At 51.0% G+C, this 18,994-nt stretch overlaps 1 protein-coding gene across 1 annotated transcript; it reads left to right on the top strand.

Annotated features, from left to right (window-relative positions):
* The first annotated feature begins 11,149 nt into the window (after positions 1–11,149).
* CPA1 (carboxypeptidase A1) lies at positions 11,150–17,684 on the top strand. Its single transcript, XM_032643111.1, has 10 exons — positions 11,150–11,232; positions 11,703–11,784; positions 12,242–12,475; positions 12,713–12,814; positions 13,349–13,450; positions 13,642–13,752; positions 14,378–14,468; positions 14,976–15,175; positions 15,690–15,774; positions 17,420–17,684. The coding sequence occupies exons 1-10, from the start codon at positions 11,168–11,170 to the stop codon at positions 17,605–17,607; spliced, it is 1,260 nt and encodes a 419-aa protein (XP_032499002.1). The 5' UTR covers positions 11,150–11,167; the 3' UTR covers positions 17,608–17,684.
* Positions 17,685–18,994: the final 1,310 nt, after the last annotated feature.

Here is an 18,994-nt window from a genome sequence, read left to right as displayed (position 1 = left end):
CAATACTGCTGAGGGCAGAGCCAGAGGGTTTGTCTTCTTTCCCAAGGCCTGGGCTCCTCCTGAAACCCAAGTTATGGATCCCTTCCCCACCCCTGCCCTGACTCCTTAGGAAATAAAAAAAAGTTTGAAGAGGCTTGGTGGCCTCTGGCACTGACTGCCACCCCTTTGGGCTCAGCATTGAGGAGGGGACAGGGGCCTTGGAAATGCCTCTTCATTCCTCAGGTATCCACGCGGACAGGGGGACTAGCAGCCCTTCCCTTTTCTCCTCTTGAAATGTTCTCGGGGCCTAGAACAGATAGCACACCCCCTGGAGCGACTAATACACACACTGTCCCTTTGGTATTTACATTTTAAGTGAGCCTGGAGGGGACAGTATTTGATCTGAGGGAGTGGTGTTTGTGGTGGTGGTGGTGGCACCCGGTGGTGGTGTTTCTGGCACCCGGAGCGAGGGGTGGGTACAGACAGGCAGCCTCCTCCTCTTCCTGCTTCATTTCCCGTGCTGGGTAGGGAGTAGACGCACATTTCAGAGTCCTCCATTCAGAAGATCCCTCTCACCCTGTTAACGAAAGTGAAAATGTTACTGGTTTGTGACCTGCTCTTCCTGGGCACCCTCACAGCATCCCTTGGTCTTGGGAGCAGAGTCGCAGCCAGTCAGAGCCAGCACAGCACAGCACTGCACATCCAGAGAGAAGTCCTCTTTTTCCTCCTCACGATAATCATCGTGGTTGTCGTGCACTGAGGAGTTAGTTTAGGCAAGGCCATTTACTTTATCTCAGAGAGATTCTGAGATACAAATGAGGTCCCTTCCCCCATCCTCAGGCTTCCTTGTACCTTTTGCCTTCCGCCATCACTGGGCAGCCGGGATAGTGGGTGGGTCTGTTTGCCCTGCTTTCAGGGGAAGGCAAGTACCCCCGAGAACAAGAAGTCAACTGGAGAGCTGAATGGGCTTGTGTAAGTCTGAGGCAGGAAGCAAGACTTTCATTTGCAAAAGCCAGACTTTAGCAATTGTTGTTGCTGAAGGAAAGGATTGTGGATACCCATGAACTGGCGCCTGCAGGACACGGGGTGCAGAGTTTTACAGACAGGGAAGAAGGCGGGGGAAAATAGGAACAAGTCCCCCTTTCCACCCAACCTGTAAAAGAAGACAGAAGTTGGACCAGTTAACGGAAAGAGGGGATCAGTGGTGATCAAAACTCTGGGTATGGGCCATGTCCAATATGGCGCCTGAGCCTCAGATTAACAGTGGCTGAGCAAGTGCTCTGGACAGGTGATTAGAGGCAGCCATATGGCTGGGTACACATCAGTAATGCAGCTGTTGAGAGCTCTTAGCAAAGAAATGAGAAGGTTGGCGGGTAAGAAGGCTTAGGGTAGAGGCAAGAAGGCTTAGGGTAGAAGCAAGTAGGCTGAGCCGAGGGGCCATGCAGCCAGCAGCCATGATGGCACAGTGGGCATCAACTGGGCATGCCTGTGCCCAGGACCAGCTGTTCCGTGTGGGAGGCCTGAGAAATCAGGGAAATGAACCCCTGAAGAACCTAGATCATTTCCAGGGGAAGGGCCAGTGACAGAAGATGAAAGAATCCTGACTTGGGCTAGAGTTTCCCAAAAAAGATGAGTTTTTTTAGAGCTGGAAGTGGTCTAGAATTTCCAAGCTGAAGTTTTCTGCTATTAACAGAAACCCGAGGTCATGGGCTAAGTTAGATAAATAAAGCAAGTCATACTTTTGCAAACTGGAGTCTGTGATTATAACTTTTATGCCCTTTGCACAAATATTTTTATTTCATCCTGAGGGGGAGGATATTACCGGTATTGATAAGCTTATTAATAAGCTCAGATAAGGAGAGCGTGATTTGGAGAAGTTTTAAAGGCCACAAAAGGCCATATAGATTGAAAGTTGAGGGAGATTTGAACTTGGGTTTGTCTAACTCCAAACCCACCATGTCACCATTTATCCAAGCGTGGCCTGTGGCAGAATCTATAGGAAGTCATTTAACATAAAGATGTTTGGGTTCCACCCGCAGGCTGAAACAGAATCTCTGGGTGGACCCCCAAATCTGCTTTTTTTTACCATCTTCCCCAGAAATTCCGAGGTCCCTTAAAGGCTGAGAATCTCTGATCCCTGCTTTCCTGCTTCCCAGAAGGAACACGTTCAAGTCTTCTAGGGGGAGTGGGGCTTTGGGCCTCCTACCCTCTGCCATTGTCTATTAGGGCTGAAGGTGACTACAGAAGTGGGAAGCCAGTCATTCTTCCCTAAAATATTCCCAAGGGGCTGCCTTGACCCTAGCCAAATGCAGTGTGGTCTGCAGACCACAGGCATCAGCATGACCTGGAAGCTTTTTGGAAATACAAATTCTCAGGCCACCCCAGCCCTACTGAATCAGAGTCTCTGAGGATGGGACCCAGGTGATGCTAATGCCTAGTTGGAGAAGTATTGCCTTAGAGGCAGGAGTATGTGGACGCTGATGGGCTTCCCAGTAACAGTGAAAATAATAAACTCTTTTCTGGCACATAGTGTGCAGCAGGCATGGTTCCAAGGATTCAACACATTGCCTCCTCACAGCTCTAAGAGGTAGGACTTTTTTTTTTAAAATAAATTTATTTATTTAATTTTTGGCTGCGTTAGGTCTTTGTTGCTGTGCGCAGGCTTTCTCTAGCTGCGGTGAGCGGGGGCCACTCTTTGTTACAGTGTGCAGGCTTCTCATTGCAGTGGCTCCTCTTGTTGCAGAGCATGGGCTCTAGGTGCACGGGCTTCAGTAGTTGTGGCACGTGGGCTCAGTAGTTGTGGCACGCGGGCTCAGTAGTTGTGGCGCACGGGCTTAGTTGCTCCACAGCACGTGAGATCTTCCTGCACCAGGGCTCAAACCCGTGTCCCTTCCATTGGCAGGCAGATTCTTAACCACTGCACCACCAGGGAAATCCCGAGGTAGGGCTATTACTGTCCTTATTTACAGATGAGGAAGCTCAGGCTCAGAGAGGACAGTGGCTTTTAAAAGGCACATAGCTACTGAGTGGCAGGCCTGGGACTGGCCTGCAGGTGACCCTGAGTCATGCCCAAAGCCCTTCAGGACAGGGCCAGGAACTTGTTGCACCAGATCTCTGTGCAGCCAACAGGCCCACAGAAGTTGGGGCTGAAACTGCTTTCCAGATGGGGGTCTTCTTAAAAGGCAATTTTTTCCTTAAAATCCTTCAGTGACTTAAAATAAAACCCGCCCAAGGCGTCGCATGGCTGGCCCTGCTATAGGCCCTACAAGGTGGCTGGCCCTCTCTCACCTTGTTTCAACGCCTCATTAGTCAGCCCCAACCTCACCAGCTTTTTCTCAGTTCCTTCAGCTCCTTCCCAACTAGGGGCCTTTGTATGTGCTGCTCCTCCTTGTCTGGAATATTGTTTCCTCTTACTCTTCCTTCGTGTGGCCCACTCCGTAAAATTTCCCCTTCAATTTCATTGCCTCACTAGTCCTTCTAGGACCACCCACTGGAAGTAGATCTATTATTTTCTTTTCCTGAGCCTTATTTCTTTCTTTGATAGCAGTGATAATAATTAATTGACTTCTTTATTTGTTATTGTCTCTACTGCTAGTTTGAGAGCCTATGAGGGGAACGACCATGTCTGGGTTATTCACTCTCAGTTCCTGTCAGGCCCACAGTAGGTGCTCAATATTCATTGAAGGGGGGGGCGTTTCTTCTCCTCAGCCTAGTGCAAATTACAACTAGGTTTAGCGTATGTGACAGAAACCCACCTTACTGTGGCTTAACCAGATCAAGGTTTTGTTTCTCTTACAGAATAAGTCATCTGCGGTGGGCAGTGCAGGGCTAGTTCAGTGACTCCTTAATGCACTGGGGACCCAGACCCCTCTGGCCTATTCTGTTTTGCCACTTTCCTACCATTTTGACCCCTAGTCTGTTGCCATCATATGACTGAATTCCAGGCAAAAAAAGGGTAAGGGTAAGGGGCAAAATAATGTGAGCCAGCTGAATTGGCCATCCATGGGCTTAAACTTACATCTTATTGGCTGGGACTGTGTCAGGTGACCACGCCCAGCTGCAAGAGAGGCTGGGAAGTTGCTTTATAGCTGGACACATTACTGACCCCCCCAAAAATTGGAGTTCTGCTGGTAAGGAGGAAGGGGAGGATGGATATTGGGAAGGCAGCCAGCAGCGTCTGTTGCAGCTTCTCTGATGGGAGAGAGGATTTGAAGGGGCCTTTGAATCCATTTCTTTGCTCTAGCTCATCAAGTGACTGACTTTATCATAAAGCCATAGAATTTTCCAGATGAAAGGGTCCTTTGAAAGCTTCTAATCCAACCCTTTGCAGTTATAAGGACTGGGGGCCTCCGGATCATCTAACTTACGCAAGGCCCCACATGAACCTAATGGCTGAGAGAAGCCGGGGATCGTCCTCCAAGGACCGAGGGGTCTCCTCAGCAAGCCCAGGGGGGTGATGGCTGGGGATTTAAGCTTATCAAGTAAAAGCTCAAGACTTAGACATGCAAGTTTTGAAGGTATTACAGAATAATCTCTTTTTCATAAAACTTGATTTCCCCCCACCCTCATTTCTTAGGTATATAATGCTAAACAAGAATTTATTTTTCTGCATTCTGCTTGTTTTTTTTTTTTTTCCTCCCAACAAGCTGTCCTTTTTTGGTATGTTTTTTCATCCTTTTCACCAGTAAAATTTATGAGCATTTATTTAAAAGAAAAAAACATTGGAAAAACTGAAGAGAGAAAGAGCGATTATACATATGGAAAGCTATAAAGAACCACAGTGAATGTGCTGTGGTTATTGCTTTCTTAAAAAAACAAACTAGGCAGGCAGTTTGGAATGTGAAAGAGTCCTGTGTGAGGGCAGGGCAGGCGGCAGAGGCCAAGGGTGATGCACTAATGGCTGGGGTCCTGGGAGTCCCGTGAGGTGCTGTCCATTTCCCCTGTCCTCCTCCATCTCCCCTCTGACCACCCCATACAGGGCCAGAGAGAAAATGAATTTACTGAAAAATAAAATTAAAAAGCTTCTTTAGAAAAATAAGAAGGCCCAGGCAGCCACTTAGTACAAACTGAGGGAAAAACCAGTGAACCTAGGGCCTGTCAGTGCTTGACAAACTGGTGAGGACATGTTCCTCTTGCAGGTGATGGTGGCGGGGTGTGTCCTGAAGGACAACTCCAGCCTGTTCGCCTTCAGAGTCTCCTTACCCCAGGATTCGGGACCATCCTTGGGAATGATGATACAAAGCTAATTGTTCGGCTTGTCCCTCACTAACTTCTCCCCAGGGTCTGCACTCGGCCTCTTGCTCTCTCCTAACCAGCTTTACCAACTTCTGTGGCTCTCATCCACCCACCCATCAGCCCACCTCCCTCAATTCCCCAAAGCATAGCCAAGACCACAGGGTAACATCTCACAAAATTTTACTTGGGAATACAGAAGGGAAATGCAATGTAGAAAATAAAGCACTTAGATTGGATGCTGGAGATTGCTGTCGTTGGGGTTCGTTCATGTTCCTTCATGAGGTAACCCCTACAGCCTTCATTCTCCTTGACCCTCTGCCTGCTCCCACATTGCCCCCAAGTGTAGCAATGCACCCTCAAGTGCTCCCCAGCTCCTCTCCCAGGCTCAGGTAGAGGCAAACCTCCCCTTCCCCGTTTTTCCTTCTACACATGGGACATTCCTGCTTGGCTTCTCTCTCTTTTGCATCTCTGTTCTGAGATTTGGGCTCTGACTTGACTTTTTTTTTTGCAGTACGCGGGCCTCTCACTGTTGTGGCCTCTGCCGCTGCGGAGCACAGGCTCCGGACACGCAGGCTCAGCGGCCATGGCTCACGGGCCCAGCCGCTCCGCGGCATGTGGGGTCTTCCCGGAACGGGACACGAACCCGTGTCCCCTGCATCGGCGGGCGGACTCTCAACCCCTGCGCCACCAGGGAAGCCCTGACTTGACTTTTCCTAAAGACCCACTGGAGTGCTGCTCCCTCCAGATGACTCTTCCTCCAAAGAAAAATTCTGCCTCCATTCTGGGGACAAACACTGCTAGCTACTTTAAAACGACAGTTCCACAGCTTCAAAGCAAACAAATAGGCTCTGCTGGACACTCAGTTACGAAAGCAAAACTCAAGGAGGCTGCTGATGGGCCTCCACCATCTTGTCTTCCACGTCACCCCCACCTCCACCCCACAACCCCCTGCTGCAGCTTCAGCAGGATGTGGTCCCTCCCAACCAACACTACCCTGGGAACACTTACCCACTGCAAACCCCAGGGCCCCTGTGGCTCTATTCTGATCTTCCCACAAACCTGGTGAGCCTCTTTCCACCCTGCCCAGACCTGTCACGATGGCTGAGATTTGTTTGGGGGTAAAAATACAAATGTCCCAGAATCATAAAGTGTCACAGCTGGAAGGGACCATGGAGATCATTCTGACCAACTCCCTCCCTTCGTAGATGAGGAAACTGAGGTCCAGGGATGTATAGGGACCTGCCCCAAATCGTATGCTGGGTTTGTGGCAGTCTACTTTTACAAGGCATTCCTCTCCCATTTTGCTCTCTTCTGAAGTTAGACAATGTCTGTGTGAGCTGGGTACTTTTTTCTTTCTTTTTCTTTTTAAAAAAATTTTATTGGAGTATAGTTGATTTACAATGTTGTGTTAGTTTGAGGTGTATAACAAAGTGAATCAGTTATACATATACATATCTCCACTCTTTTTTAGATTCTTTTCCCATATAGGCCATTACAGAGTATTGGGTAGAGTTCCTTGTGTGATACAGTAGGTTCTTGTTAGTTATCTGTTTTATAGCTGGGTATTTTTTTTCAATCACATGTGACAGAAAACCTACTTGAAAAAGCTTGAGGAAAAAAAAGAGAATAGAATTTGTTGGCTCATCCCTAGAGCTGGGGTGGGGGTGGGGTGGCTAGGTCCACCTGAATCACAGGCCTCGGAGTTGGGAAGGATGGACCCTCAGGGAAAAAGGAGATGCTGTTATCAGGAGGAGGAAACTCGGTGGGGCAAATGAGAGATGTCCTTTACAGCCCACCACTTGGCTGCCTCAAATTCCCATATAGACTTCTTTTCCCACATCCACACTTTACCACATACAGCCTTAAACACACTTGCCAAAGGGGGATAGCTGAAGTCTCATCCATCTACTTCTTGCAGCCATTCTGACTGCACCCGTTTGTGCTCTCTTCAAAGTTCTCCCTTGCCCACTGTCCCTCTTTGATCTCTAATATGGACATGGGGGACTGCTTCTCCTTATGCCACTTTAACAACCCATTTTCTAGGTTTTGGTTTGGGGGTCTCTAAGCATTGTCTTAGAGCTTCTGTTGACCATGCCTGGACATTCTCTGGCAACAGGGCTGCCACGGATAGTTGCCCAGTTTGTGCACTGCACAAAGGTATTCTGCTGAGGACAAGGGATGATGTCTGTCCAGAGTGGGAGGGATGCCTTTCTCCATTTCACATAAAGGCTCCCCTGGGCTAAAATTTATTGTCTTCTGACAATACAAGTACTTTAAAAGCTTAGTAAGTCCACCAGTTAAAATGCTTTTTACAGCAACAACAGAAATCCCAATTAATGAAAAGAAAATGAATATTCTTTCATATTATATAGTCCGAAGGTGGGGCAACAGACTTGACAATATTTGAGAAAGGTACCTCCTTCTCAAGAGTGGGGAAATGTTTTCTAGAAGCTTCCTCACTGGCTTCCCCTCACATCTCATTGACAAAACTGTGTCACGTGCCCACCTCTAAACCAATCACTTCACTTGCAAAAGAGAATGAGATTCCTTGAAGATTGTCTTAGACCAATCTTAGAATTTATCCCTAAGCTGGGAATGGGGGTGACTTTCCTGAGGGGTGACACCTGCATTCAATCTGGGTTTGCTCAGCCAGCAGGAAGGAGAAAGGGATGCTGAATGCTTGTCCACGTGGAAACAGCAGGTCTTTCGTCTATTTGCACTCAGGCACTTACCTAGTGACTTGTCCTTGAATCTAGATGCCAGCCTGGTGGTTTCTTTCTCATGCTAATAGGTCTTGGTGCTCTGCCTGTTCCCCCAGCTTTCAGCCCAATGGCCCTCATCCTTTGCCCTTGCTCTGGACCGATGTCAAACATACCCATGGGTAGAGAGGCAGAGTTGTGGCCCTCTGCCCCAGGTTCCAGTCTAGCAAATTGGTCTTTACCAAAAGGCAATTTTCAGCTTACTGAGGTGCTTTGGAGGGACCCCAGGAATTAGGCTTAATTCCCACCTGAGACCCACATTCCTCTGCCACTGTGCTTTCAGCTTCCTGCCAGTGCTGGCCTTAATTTCAACTTGCAACATTGAATTAATCTTTTCCAACCTTGCAAGAAAATAGACTGTATGACTCTTGGACAACTTAGATTTCTGGCTGGAGGCAGCAAGAGGCCCCTTGGCGAGGCAGTGCCTTCCCCCCACCCCTTTTCCAATGGTCTTGTCTTTTCTGGAAGAAATTCACAAAAGGCCAAGAGTTAGCCAACACACCCTTCAACATGTGTAGTGTGCATGAAACATTAAAAATTATAGGACCGCATTTGATTTAGAAATAGAAAAAGAAATATTGTTTTCATAATGCAAACTAAAGAAAGGCTCTACAAAACTTTCTTTCCTAGTGGGGAACAGATTAGAGCAGCTCGAGGGTCTTCCTTGGTGGCGTAGTGGTTAAGAGTCCACCTGCCAATGCAGGAGACACGGGTTCGAGCCCTGGTCTGGGAAGATCCCACATGCCACAGAGCAGCTAGGCCCAGGTGCCACAACTACTGAGCCTGCGCTCTAGAGCCCGCGAGTCACAACTACTGAAGCCCATGCGCCTAGAGCCCGTACTCCGCAAAGAGAAAAGCCACCCCAGTGAGAAGCCCGCGCACCACAACAAAGAGTAGCCCCTGATCCCCACAACTAGAGAAAACCTGTGCGGAGCAATGAAGACCCAACACAGCCATAAATAATAAATAAATAAATAAAATTAAAAAAGAACAGCTCGAGAGCACTGCAGGGCAGTAAGAGATGAGGGGGACTGAGGGATGGGTGAGACCTGGTTCCTGGTCTCAGGAAATGTCTAGTCTCATTGGGGAGACAGAAATAACACTCTAGGAACAATTAAGGAGAAATAAATATCAGTTTGTGCTCAAGAACCAAGCAGTGGTGATAAACACCACTTCCCTTCCATCCCTGGCAAAATCCAGTCATTAAGACCCAGATCAAGTTTCACTTTCTTGGTAAAGTCTTCCCTGGACACTCTTGGATGAGCCCATAGTCTAAGTCCTACCCCTACTGGTACTTTCACTTCATATCACAGGAATGCACTGCTCAGGTCTCCTACAGCAAGGAGAGCAACCCGGTGAGTGTCTTTTATGTTTAATCCTGTCTCGGTGACAGCTTCTTGGAGACATGTTGGAGAACCAACATGTTGGTTGGTTACTTCTTGTCTTCCCGCTAGACTGTGAGCTCTCTCAGCTCCCTGACAAGTCAGTGGGGAGTATCACCGTGGTATGATGTGGCCACACTTCCCACGGGCTGTTCCCAGCTGGTGACTGAGCACAGTGCGGCACTAGGACCAGCATTCCTATAGGACGTAGGGCTCCCTGAACTGCAGTGTTGGCTCCAAGATTCAGAACTGCACTGCTGCCTGAGTTCCTCCTGCCCAATCCTCTCCCAGGTGTCAGACCTGCAAGGAGGTGAGGCTCTTCTCTCTCCCCTTTATCCTTCATGGATGTGTCTCCCCATGAATCTCTTGCATGCTTAATCCTGTCTTGTTGACCCACAGCTTCTTGGAAAGCCTGAGAGGACACAAGTTAGGTGGTTACTTCTGTCTTCTCCACTAGACTGAGTTCTGTGAGATCAGGGACCCACCCATCTGCTTCGGGCATCTCTCAGGGTGGAGCACAGGACCTGACCCAGAGGATGAATGAGCAAAGAGATGAACATTCAGAAAAGGGGCAGGTAGGTGAGAGAGAAAGAAGCCAGAGGAAGCTTCAGGGAGGTGGTAAGCCTTGCCTGGGGTCTGGAGGGCAGGAAAGGCTGCCAGAGTAGAAAGGAACAGTCTTCATGGAGGCTCAATATCTGTTGAGGATGGATTCAGTGTTTCATCATCTTCCCAGAGCTATGCTCAGGAGAGAGTTGTGGGTAAATGTAATGGGGTCACTCTGCCTTGGCATAGGAAGATTGGACCATAGGAGGTGGGCTAGGGAGGCAGAGGGAAGAGATGGAAACCAGAAAGGGCCGCCTTCGTTGTTGGCAGTGCCCAAGCCTGAGGCCCTGACCCAGAGCAGGGCCCCCCAGATGCTGCTGGGGAACCGCTGGGGCCCTGGTGGATTAGGGCGGATTTGTGTTAGATGTCTCTGCAATGAGGTCAGCATCCAGAGCCAGAGCAAATTCCCCGTTGTGAATTCCAGTGTCTCCTTTACAGTGTGCAGTCCCAACAGGGTTCTGGCCCTGGTTCCCACCACCGCACTTTCTACTCAGAGGACATCTGGTTACAGTTCCCATCAAGGGCAACCCTTGATCCCGGAGCCCTAGAGCAGTGGGGGTGGAGGGAAACTTCTGCTTCTGTGCTGTGGCCTGATTCCCACAAGGCCACCGAGACTGGTAAGAGTGGGGCTGGGAAGTTTCCTTCACGGGGTTGTACCCTAAAGGTCAGGCAGCCCTGGACAAAGCCCGTGTGGTGAGGAGCCAGGAAATCTGGGAGCTGGCTGGGGTCCCAGAAGGTCCCATCCTGCTCTCTCATAGGAACAAAAGAGCTGGTGCTCAGGGAAATGGGAGAAGAGGACACCTCACATGAGGCTGCAGCTGGTGTGGCCACTCCAGAGTCCTGGCTCCTTCTCCGTTGCCGGGTCAGTAAACAGGACCATAGGGTCTGTGGGCTGAAGGGCTCTGGGCAATCAGGGCTCCAGCTGGGAGGCCTCAAGCCCTAGCTGACCCTCAGGCCCAGGATGGCCCCTCATGGCCAGGGGTTGAGGCCTGGCTTATCTCTCCAGCTGTCCTGTTCCCTGCCACTTTATCAGGGAGAGTGGGTAGGTGTCAGAGCTTGGAACTCCCACCTCTCCCTCCCCGTGGGATAGAGCCCAGGTGCAAGCGGAAGGACAACTCTTGGGCACAGCCAGGAGACCTCTGTCCTGGGAGAGTTTAAAAGGCCCCAGGACCTTCTCCGCCTCAACTGACCTTCCCAACTGGCTGCAGCATGCAGGGGCTGCTGATTTTGAGCGTGCTGCTGGGGGCTGTCCTTGGCAAAGAGGACTTTGTGGGGTAGGAGCATGGAGAGGAAGGGGTGCTCAGAAGGGAGATAGGGAGGACTTAACCCCCAGCCAGCATCTGGAGGAGAGGGACAGACAGACACATGGGAAGATGGTCAGAGAGGAGCAGACTAGCACATCCTGGAAGGCAGGCTGACCGGGGACCAGGACTGAGAAGGGGTCAGGTCTCTTAGGACAGCCTCTTGAGCCCTGGAGAATATCTGAGCTCTGAGGAGGACTCTTCAGAAGAGGAGGCAGGAGGAGGCCTAGCTAGCTTTAGAGAGAAAGAGTCTAAGCTGGGATAGGGACAGCAGCAGTGTCCAGAAGGTTCCGAGGAGCCCAGGCCTCCCGTCGCTAGGATCCCTCGTGCTTCCCCTGCTCAGCCCAGAGGACTGAGGCCCAGCTGCCCTCCTCCCACCTGGGGAGCACGCATAGCCAGTAGGAGCTGCTCAGGCCCTCAGTCTCCCCTCCCGCTCTGCCCAGGCACCAGGTGCTCCGAATCTCTGCGGCCGATGAAGCCCAGGTACAGATGGTGAAGGAGCTGGAGGACCTGGAGCACCTACAGGTTAGAGGATGTGGGAGCTGCCCTGAGGCCCCAGGGTACGTCTCAGGGCAGATGGGCTCGCCTCAGACCCCCTCCCACCTGGAGCCAAATGGGGCCTGGGCTCTCTCTCCCCAGCCGCCCAGGAGGGAGCCATGGGACTGATCCCTGTTAGGAAGTGACTTAAACTTCCCAGTGCTAGAATCTTGCTGCCTTTGAGCATCTGAGCAAAAGAGCCCCCCACACCGCCCCAACTTCTAATTCTTCTCTCTCCCTTGCTGCCTCAAAGCCTCTCCACTCTGCTTCCTGGGCCATTTCCCTGACCAAACTGGACTTTGTCCAGCACCCAGGGATTCCCTGCATCCTCTTCCCCTAACAGCTGTGCCCCATCCCCAATTATATGGGACATTCTGGTGCCGACACCCCGTCCCAGGCAGACCCTTTCCCAGCCTGCTGTGACAGTGGCTCTTGTCCTCCCCAGCTGGATTTTTGGAGGGGCCCTGCCCAGCCAGGATCCCCCATCGACGTCCGAGTGCCCTTCCCCAGCATCCAGGCTGTCAAAGTCTTCCTGGAGGCCCATGGCCTCAGATACACAATCATGATAGAGGACGTGCAGTCGCTGCTGGACGACGAGCAGGAGCAGATGTTCGCCTCCCGGAGCTGGGCCCGCAGCACTAACACCTTTAACTACGCCACCTACCACACCCTGGAGGAGGTGAGGGACCCCGGGGCCCCCCTCCACAAGCACCAAGCTCTTTGTCAGACTGGCAGAACGTGCCAGGGCCAGCCTGGGTGTGCGTGACATCTGCTCTGTCACCATGTGGCCTCGGGGCTCTGGGTCATGGCTCCTCCGCATTCAGGGCTCACAGCAGGCTCGCTAACAGAGCTGCTAAGGGAGGCATCCAGGTGCCCGGAAGCCATGAAGGCAGCCTTCCTTCCTCTGCCTCCTCAGATCTATGACTTCATGGACTTGCTGGTGGCTGAGCACCCAGAGCTTGTCAGCAAGCTCCAGATCGGCAGCAGCTACGAAGGCCGTCCCATCTACGTGCTGAAGGTAATGGGCACCTGCAAGTGGATGTACGTGAGCACACCTGCAAGACTGGGCACCCACATCTGTGCGTAGGCACCCATGGGTGAGCCCAGGGTTACAGAGAACACACTGTTATATGGACTCCCTGTGTAGCATAGGTGTGTGCATACCAGTACACACACAATTTAAACTTTTAGGTGACGCAAGTGTTTCCAGTCAAGTGTCACATTGTGGAAAGTATCCCAGTGTCTGGTAGTCCAGATAAAATGTTTTGTTTGTGACCTCCGACAGAGAACTATGTATGGGCATTGGAACATGGAGGGGCCCGAAAGTCTGGCTGAGTCATTATTTGTGCCAAGCTTGAGCTGAGGGCAGGAGGCAGAGCTCTGCAGGATCCCGGTCCAGACCCACTCCCACATCCCACCTGAGTGATGGTCCCACAAACAGAGCCTCAACCTGAGATACCAGAGAGCAGACAGCCTCTGGGTGGGGGTGCACTCCCCTTCAAGGAGGTGAGACAGGGCCCCACCTGAACTATTTCCTGCTCTTCTCATCCAGTTCAGCACTGGGGGGAACAACCGTCCAGCCATCTGGATTGACACGGGCATCCATTCTCGGGAGTGGGTCACCCAGGCCAGTGGGGTCTGGTTTGCAAAGAAGGTAAGCCTACGGAGGTAAGGGTGCTCTTGCCTGGTAGGGCATCGGTATCCAAGGCCCATAGAAGCCCTGGCCCCTGCTTCCATCCAGAAGCAATGACCACAGAGGGAGGTCGAGGGCAGGCATCCATTGCTCTAGCATGGCAGATTCCTGGCCTGGCCCGCTCTGCCCCTCTGCTCCCCAACCTCCACCAGATCGCACAAGACTATGGCCAGGACCCAGCTTTCACTGCCATTCTGGACAACATGGACATATTCTTGGAGATCGTCACCAACCCTGATGGTTTTGCCTTCACCCACAGCAAGGTACAGGCCTTCTCCTCTTCTTGGGGAAAGCAGGGTGGGCCTCTGTCCTCTGAGCCCCACAAGCTACTCACCCCTAATCTCAACTCCCAGAAGTTGAGAGAGGGACAAACAGACCTGTCCTCCTAGACTAGGGGTTCTTGACCGTGGCATTCTTGACATTTGGGGCAGATAGTTCTTCATGTGTCGGGGGCTGTCCTGCGCAAGCAGCTTCCTGACTGACTCAAGCCCCCAGATGAGACAACCGAAAACATCTTCAGATATTGCCAAATGTCCAGGTTGTGGGGGACAGAACTTTCCCCAGTGGAGACACACTGCCCAGACCTTCTTCCCTGGTTCTACTTTATGTCTATGGGACAGCATGCTACCAAACAATTTTGTAAGGGGCTGGGGGGGGGGGTGGTTGCCACATGCCTTCCTCTTTCTGCCAGTAGAACCCCCTGGCCAAATGCCATCCATCGTCTCCCCCATTTTCCTTCAGCCAAGAGCCCCCTTTGCAGACCTTCCTCCCTGACAACCAGCTGAAAGTGGCTTCTGATTCCATACTGTGTCCACACCCAGGCTCCAGATTGGGGCTCTGTGTTGATTGTGGCCTCTGTTGGGTGGCTGATCACTTTTCCTTTCTCAGAATCGAATGTGGCGCAAGACTCGATCCCTGACGTCGGGCTCCACCTGCATTGGGGTGGACCCCAACAGGAACTGGGACGCTGGCTTTGGGAGTAAGGCCCAGTGTGGTTTGGGGAGCAGGGATGGGACACCCCAGAATGGCTTCTTACTGTGCTTTGTCCTGTCATCCCCCAACCCTCTCCTGCCCCAGCAGTGGAGGCACATGGGTAATGTTGGCCTCTCCTCCAAGGTGCACAGTGAGGAAGGTGGCCCTCTGAGATCTGCTTGTCCCTTGCCTGTAAAGTCCTTCCCAATGGAACTGAGGTCTGAAACCAATCTATTGGTTGTCTAGCGTAACTTCAGCTCCTTCCCTCTGTGGTCATTTCACTGCAGGAACTGGTGTTGCTTGAGGAGCCCCTCCTACCTCCCTGGGCATGTCCATCAGCTTTGTCCAAGTTTGGCTGGGGAGGGAGGCAGGACCCCCAGCTTATAAAAGGCTTCTGCCCTTTCCTTATCCGGGGTGGGGGTGAGCCCTCCTGCATCTCAACTCACGCAAAGACCAGAAGCCACGGAAGCTACATTGCTTGGGTGTAAGGAATGCCAACTCTCCCCTCCCACAGAGGCGGGATCCAGCAGCAACCCCTGCTCGGAAACTTACCGTGGCAAGTTTGCCAATTCCGAAGTGGAGGTCAAGTCCATCGTGGACTTTGTGAAAGACCACAGGAACATCAAGGCCTTCATCTCCATCCACAGCTACTCCCAGCTCCTCTTGTATCCCTTTGGCTACAAAAGAGAATCACCTGCAGACAAGGATGAGCTGGTACGTGCTGATCCCTGCTTGCCCTCTCATCCCAAAGGCAGCTTTGGGTGGGCCTGGGTTTATCCATCAAACCTGCTTAAGGTACGAGGCCCTACACTGTGCCTAACACCCCTTTCTCCCATGGACCCCTGATGGCTTGAGAAGACCAGCAGGGCAGACTAGCCTTTCTGTCTGGAAAGCTGAGGCACAGAGTGGTTGAGTCACTTCTGTCACATGACAGAGGAAGGGGTAGGGGTGGACTTTGAGCTTGTACCACAAGTTTAAACTTGGAGCTGCAGGGTGACCAAAGGGCAGTGAAGTAGCAGCCAGACATCCCACAAGGTCACATCCTGCTGAGTTCCCGGGTCTGACCCTGCAGGGCCCAACAGGTTCCATGCTCTCTGCTAGGGGCCGGCTTCTGCAGGGTATGTGCTCCTGGGTCATCCTGCCAGTCCCCAGGATACCCTGGCCCTGCGGTTCTGGGGGTCTGGCACTGCTGGCCATGACAAGCAGTCTTGCTTGGCGTTTTCTCCAGGATCAGGTGGCTAAGTCTGCTGTTGAGGCCCTGAGCTCTCTGTATGGGACCAAGTTCAAGTATGGCAGCATCATCACAACAATTTGTAAGTAGGTGCATTGTCTCTGTGGGCGGTCCGGGAGGAAGCTCAGCTGGCTTTCCCCGCTGGAGGAAGTGTCTCTCCTGCGGGAGGTAGCCAAGGGTTCCCCAACCTGGGAGCATGGGTGAGGAGAACAGCCCTGGCCATGCCTGACTACTGCTGGCTTGGTGGGCAGCGGGGCCCTTTCCTCATGTGAACTCTGCCTTCCTCGATACCTTCAGACAAACCCTTCAGTTCCTCTGAGAACTCTTATCTTGGGGTTAAGTTCAGCTTCATGCATGGAGCGGGTAGAGAGTTCTGCTGGCCTTTGTATTGTAGATCCCTAAGAAATTCAACTTAAAAAATACTCTTCCTCCAATGCCCTTCAGTTAGGGAATATATCCTATCTTTCCCCAGCTTACTTATCCATGCACTGCCCCTGAGAGGAGGACTGCTACATCAACATGGAATTAAGTCAACAAATGTTTCTTGAACACCTATGATACACCAGGCCTTGTTTTGTGTGCTTGGGATACAGTTGGGAATAAAAACAAGCCAAGATCAGGAAACCTCCATTCTAGCCAGCCATGACAATAAACGTGAATAAGGAAATGATACCATGTGTTAGGTGATAAGTGCTGGGAGAAAAAGAACTACTAGGACAGGGTGAGGGGACTCAGGAGTACTGGGGGTGGAAGCAGGGCAGGTGGACTGAAGCATAGGCCTCATCGAGAGAGTGAAATTTGGGCAAGTATTGAAGGAAAGGAGGGATGGAGCTAAGAGGCTATTTGAGGAAGAGACTTCCAGGCAGAGGAATCTTCTAGAACAAAGGCCTTCCCGTGTGCCCTGACCTGGCGTGTATGGGAACGGCAGGAAGAGCACAGAGACCCAGTGGCTACAGCAGAGACAGGTGGCGGGGATGGCAGCAGGGGTTGAGGTTGCAGTGTTCGGATCCCATTGAACCCTGAAGAGACACAGCAAGCCTGTGGCTGACAGGAGGTGAGAGTACTGACGAAGCAGGGCGCAGGGACACACCTCAGACTTCCTGCCCCAAGTGTCCAGTTCTGGGGGTGAGTGAGTCACAGTCTCACCTGGGGCTGGCCTTACTTTTGGACTCCAGGCCTTCTTTGGAAACTGTTTTAACCCTGAGTCAAAAGGTTTTTGCTTTGTTCAATATTGTGGAGTTAAATTCTGATATGCAGCCACCTCCCTCTCCCCTGCCCGATTCTGCAGCTGCTTTGATACCTACTGCAAATCTGTCTGCAAAAGACAGACGAGGGGCTTTTGCTTTGACTCTGACCCTTGCACTTTCCCCCTGCAGACCAGCATCCGGGGGACAGTCCTGGTTACCCAAGTGGGCAACTCTGGTATATGTGGGGGCTTGACCCAAGTGGCTGTTAGATAGAGGTGGCTTTCAAAATCATGGGAGCTTCCTTGCATGACCCAGTGAGAGGAGAACCATTGCTGGTCTGCCTCTCTGGGCCTCTTGGACTAAGACCCTTCAGGGGAGCTTCTTGGGAGGAAGCCAGGCTGCTTGGTCAACAGTAGGAACTTAGCAGATGCTGACTCCAGTCAACAGTGCACGAGGCTCTGGGCTTTGGACCATTAGCCCAGCCCATGCAAATGTTTTCAAGCGAGTGACCTTTGTTCTGCCGGTCTGCTCCTGCCCCAGACCAAGCCAGTGGAGGCACCATTGACTGGACCTACAACCAGGGCATCAAGTACTCCTTCACCTTCGAGCTCCGGGACACCGGGCGCTATGGCTTCCTGCTGCCGGCCTCCCAGATCATCCCCACGGCCCAGGAGACATGGCTGGCACTTCTGACCATCATGGAGCACACGCTGAATCACCCCTACTGACCCGGCCCTTCAGCGCTGTCTTCCTCCTCCTCTCCGTCCCCACCCAGGCAGCCAAATAAAGTTTGAGTGTACATGGACCAGAATGGGGCTCATGTGTGGGAATGCATGTGGCATGTCTGCCTTTTCAAGCTGTGGCAGAAGTGATTTAGTTCCTGCAGGTCTCACTGGAAACGTGTGGGTAGTTGGACTAGATGACCCTTAAACTCCCCTGCATTCCAAGGTCCTGTGAAGTTGTATCCAAGTGGCATCTGTTTTAATTAGACCACCCTGAGCTCAGCTCGTCAGTGGGGTGATTTGTTCATACCTTAGGAGCAAGCAGCAGCCACAGCTGCTAACCAAATGCCCGGCACCCCGCAGTGGTGAGGAATTCAGCTTGTACAATAGTGTAGCTGGTTGGATCCATTCATCTACAAAAGCAATAACCCTGAGTACAAACTAGAATAATCCTGGTGGCCAGTGTTGTCCCAAATCAATGTTGCAGCCAGGTAAAGCAAATTTCTATAGAGCAAAGTATGGTCTCCCACTCCTAATTAAGTTGGAAGGACACAATTGGGTTAAATGGAATCATTTACTGAAGATAAAGAACAAACACCAATCCCAGGGCATTTTATTAATTGAAGTGTATCAGGAAGACTTTGCCTTTAGAGACGGAAGTAGTTTACTTCTCACTGCCCCATCCTTTCTAGCATCTCCTGCTACATTGTCTCCTCTTCCACTCACCACCACTCATTATCGTTAGCAAAATTTCTCAAACGTAAGGCTCTCCTCTCCTTCCCCATACCCTCCACAGCTCCTGGAATTTGGCTTCCCTCCCTTGGCTTGGTGATTCTGGTGGCTGTGATATCACACTTAGTGGCTAGCACCACAGCACATAGCATATATCTCAACTTTTTTTCAAAGCAAGAATCTACATTCCGTTTCTTCCAAATCTCTTAAGGTGTGACTGTCAAGCAGGGGGTTCCTCCCACTGAACTTGCTGGGAAGTGGATGGGGGGTGGCTTGGTAGCTTCCCAAATAGGGGGGCTGGGGTAAGGATGGCAGCCTCTCCCTGTATCAGTCAGATGAAGTATCACAATGCAGCCATCTTCCCTGACTTAAAATCTGTGTCTTTTTCACATAAAATAGCCTGAAGATCAAATGATTTTTTTCTTTTTTTTTAAAGGCCCATTGGGGAATTTTCATCTTGGAGGTTTTTTATAATTTTTAATTTTCTAAAATTGAGGTATAGTTGATTTACAGTATATATTAGTTTCACATATACAATAGAGTGATTCAAAATTTTTATAATTATACTCCATTCATTTTTTTATTTTAATTTTTTTTTGCTACCAAACATTCTAAAAAACAAAAAGAATGAGGCTGACTATACATATAGTACACATAAAGT

This window comes from Phocoena sinus, chromosome 9 (assembly GCF_008692025.1).
Source record: "Phocoena sinus isolate mPhoSin1 chromosome 9, mPhoSin1.pri, whole genome shotgun sequence".
In the NCBI taxonomy this organism is placed as follows: domain Eukaryota; kingdom Metazoa; phylum Chordata; class Mammalia; order Artiodactyla; family Phocoenidae; genus Phocoena; species Phocoena sinus.
The sequence above is the reverse complement of the archived record's forward strand: the minus strand, read 5'-3'. Positions and strand labels throughout refer to the sequence as shown.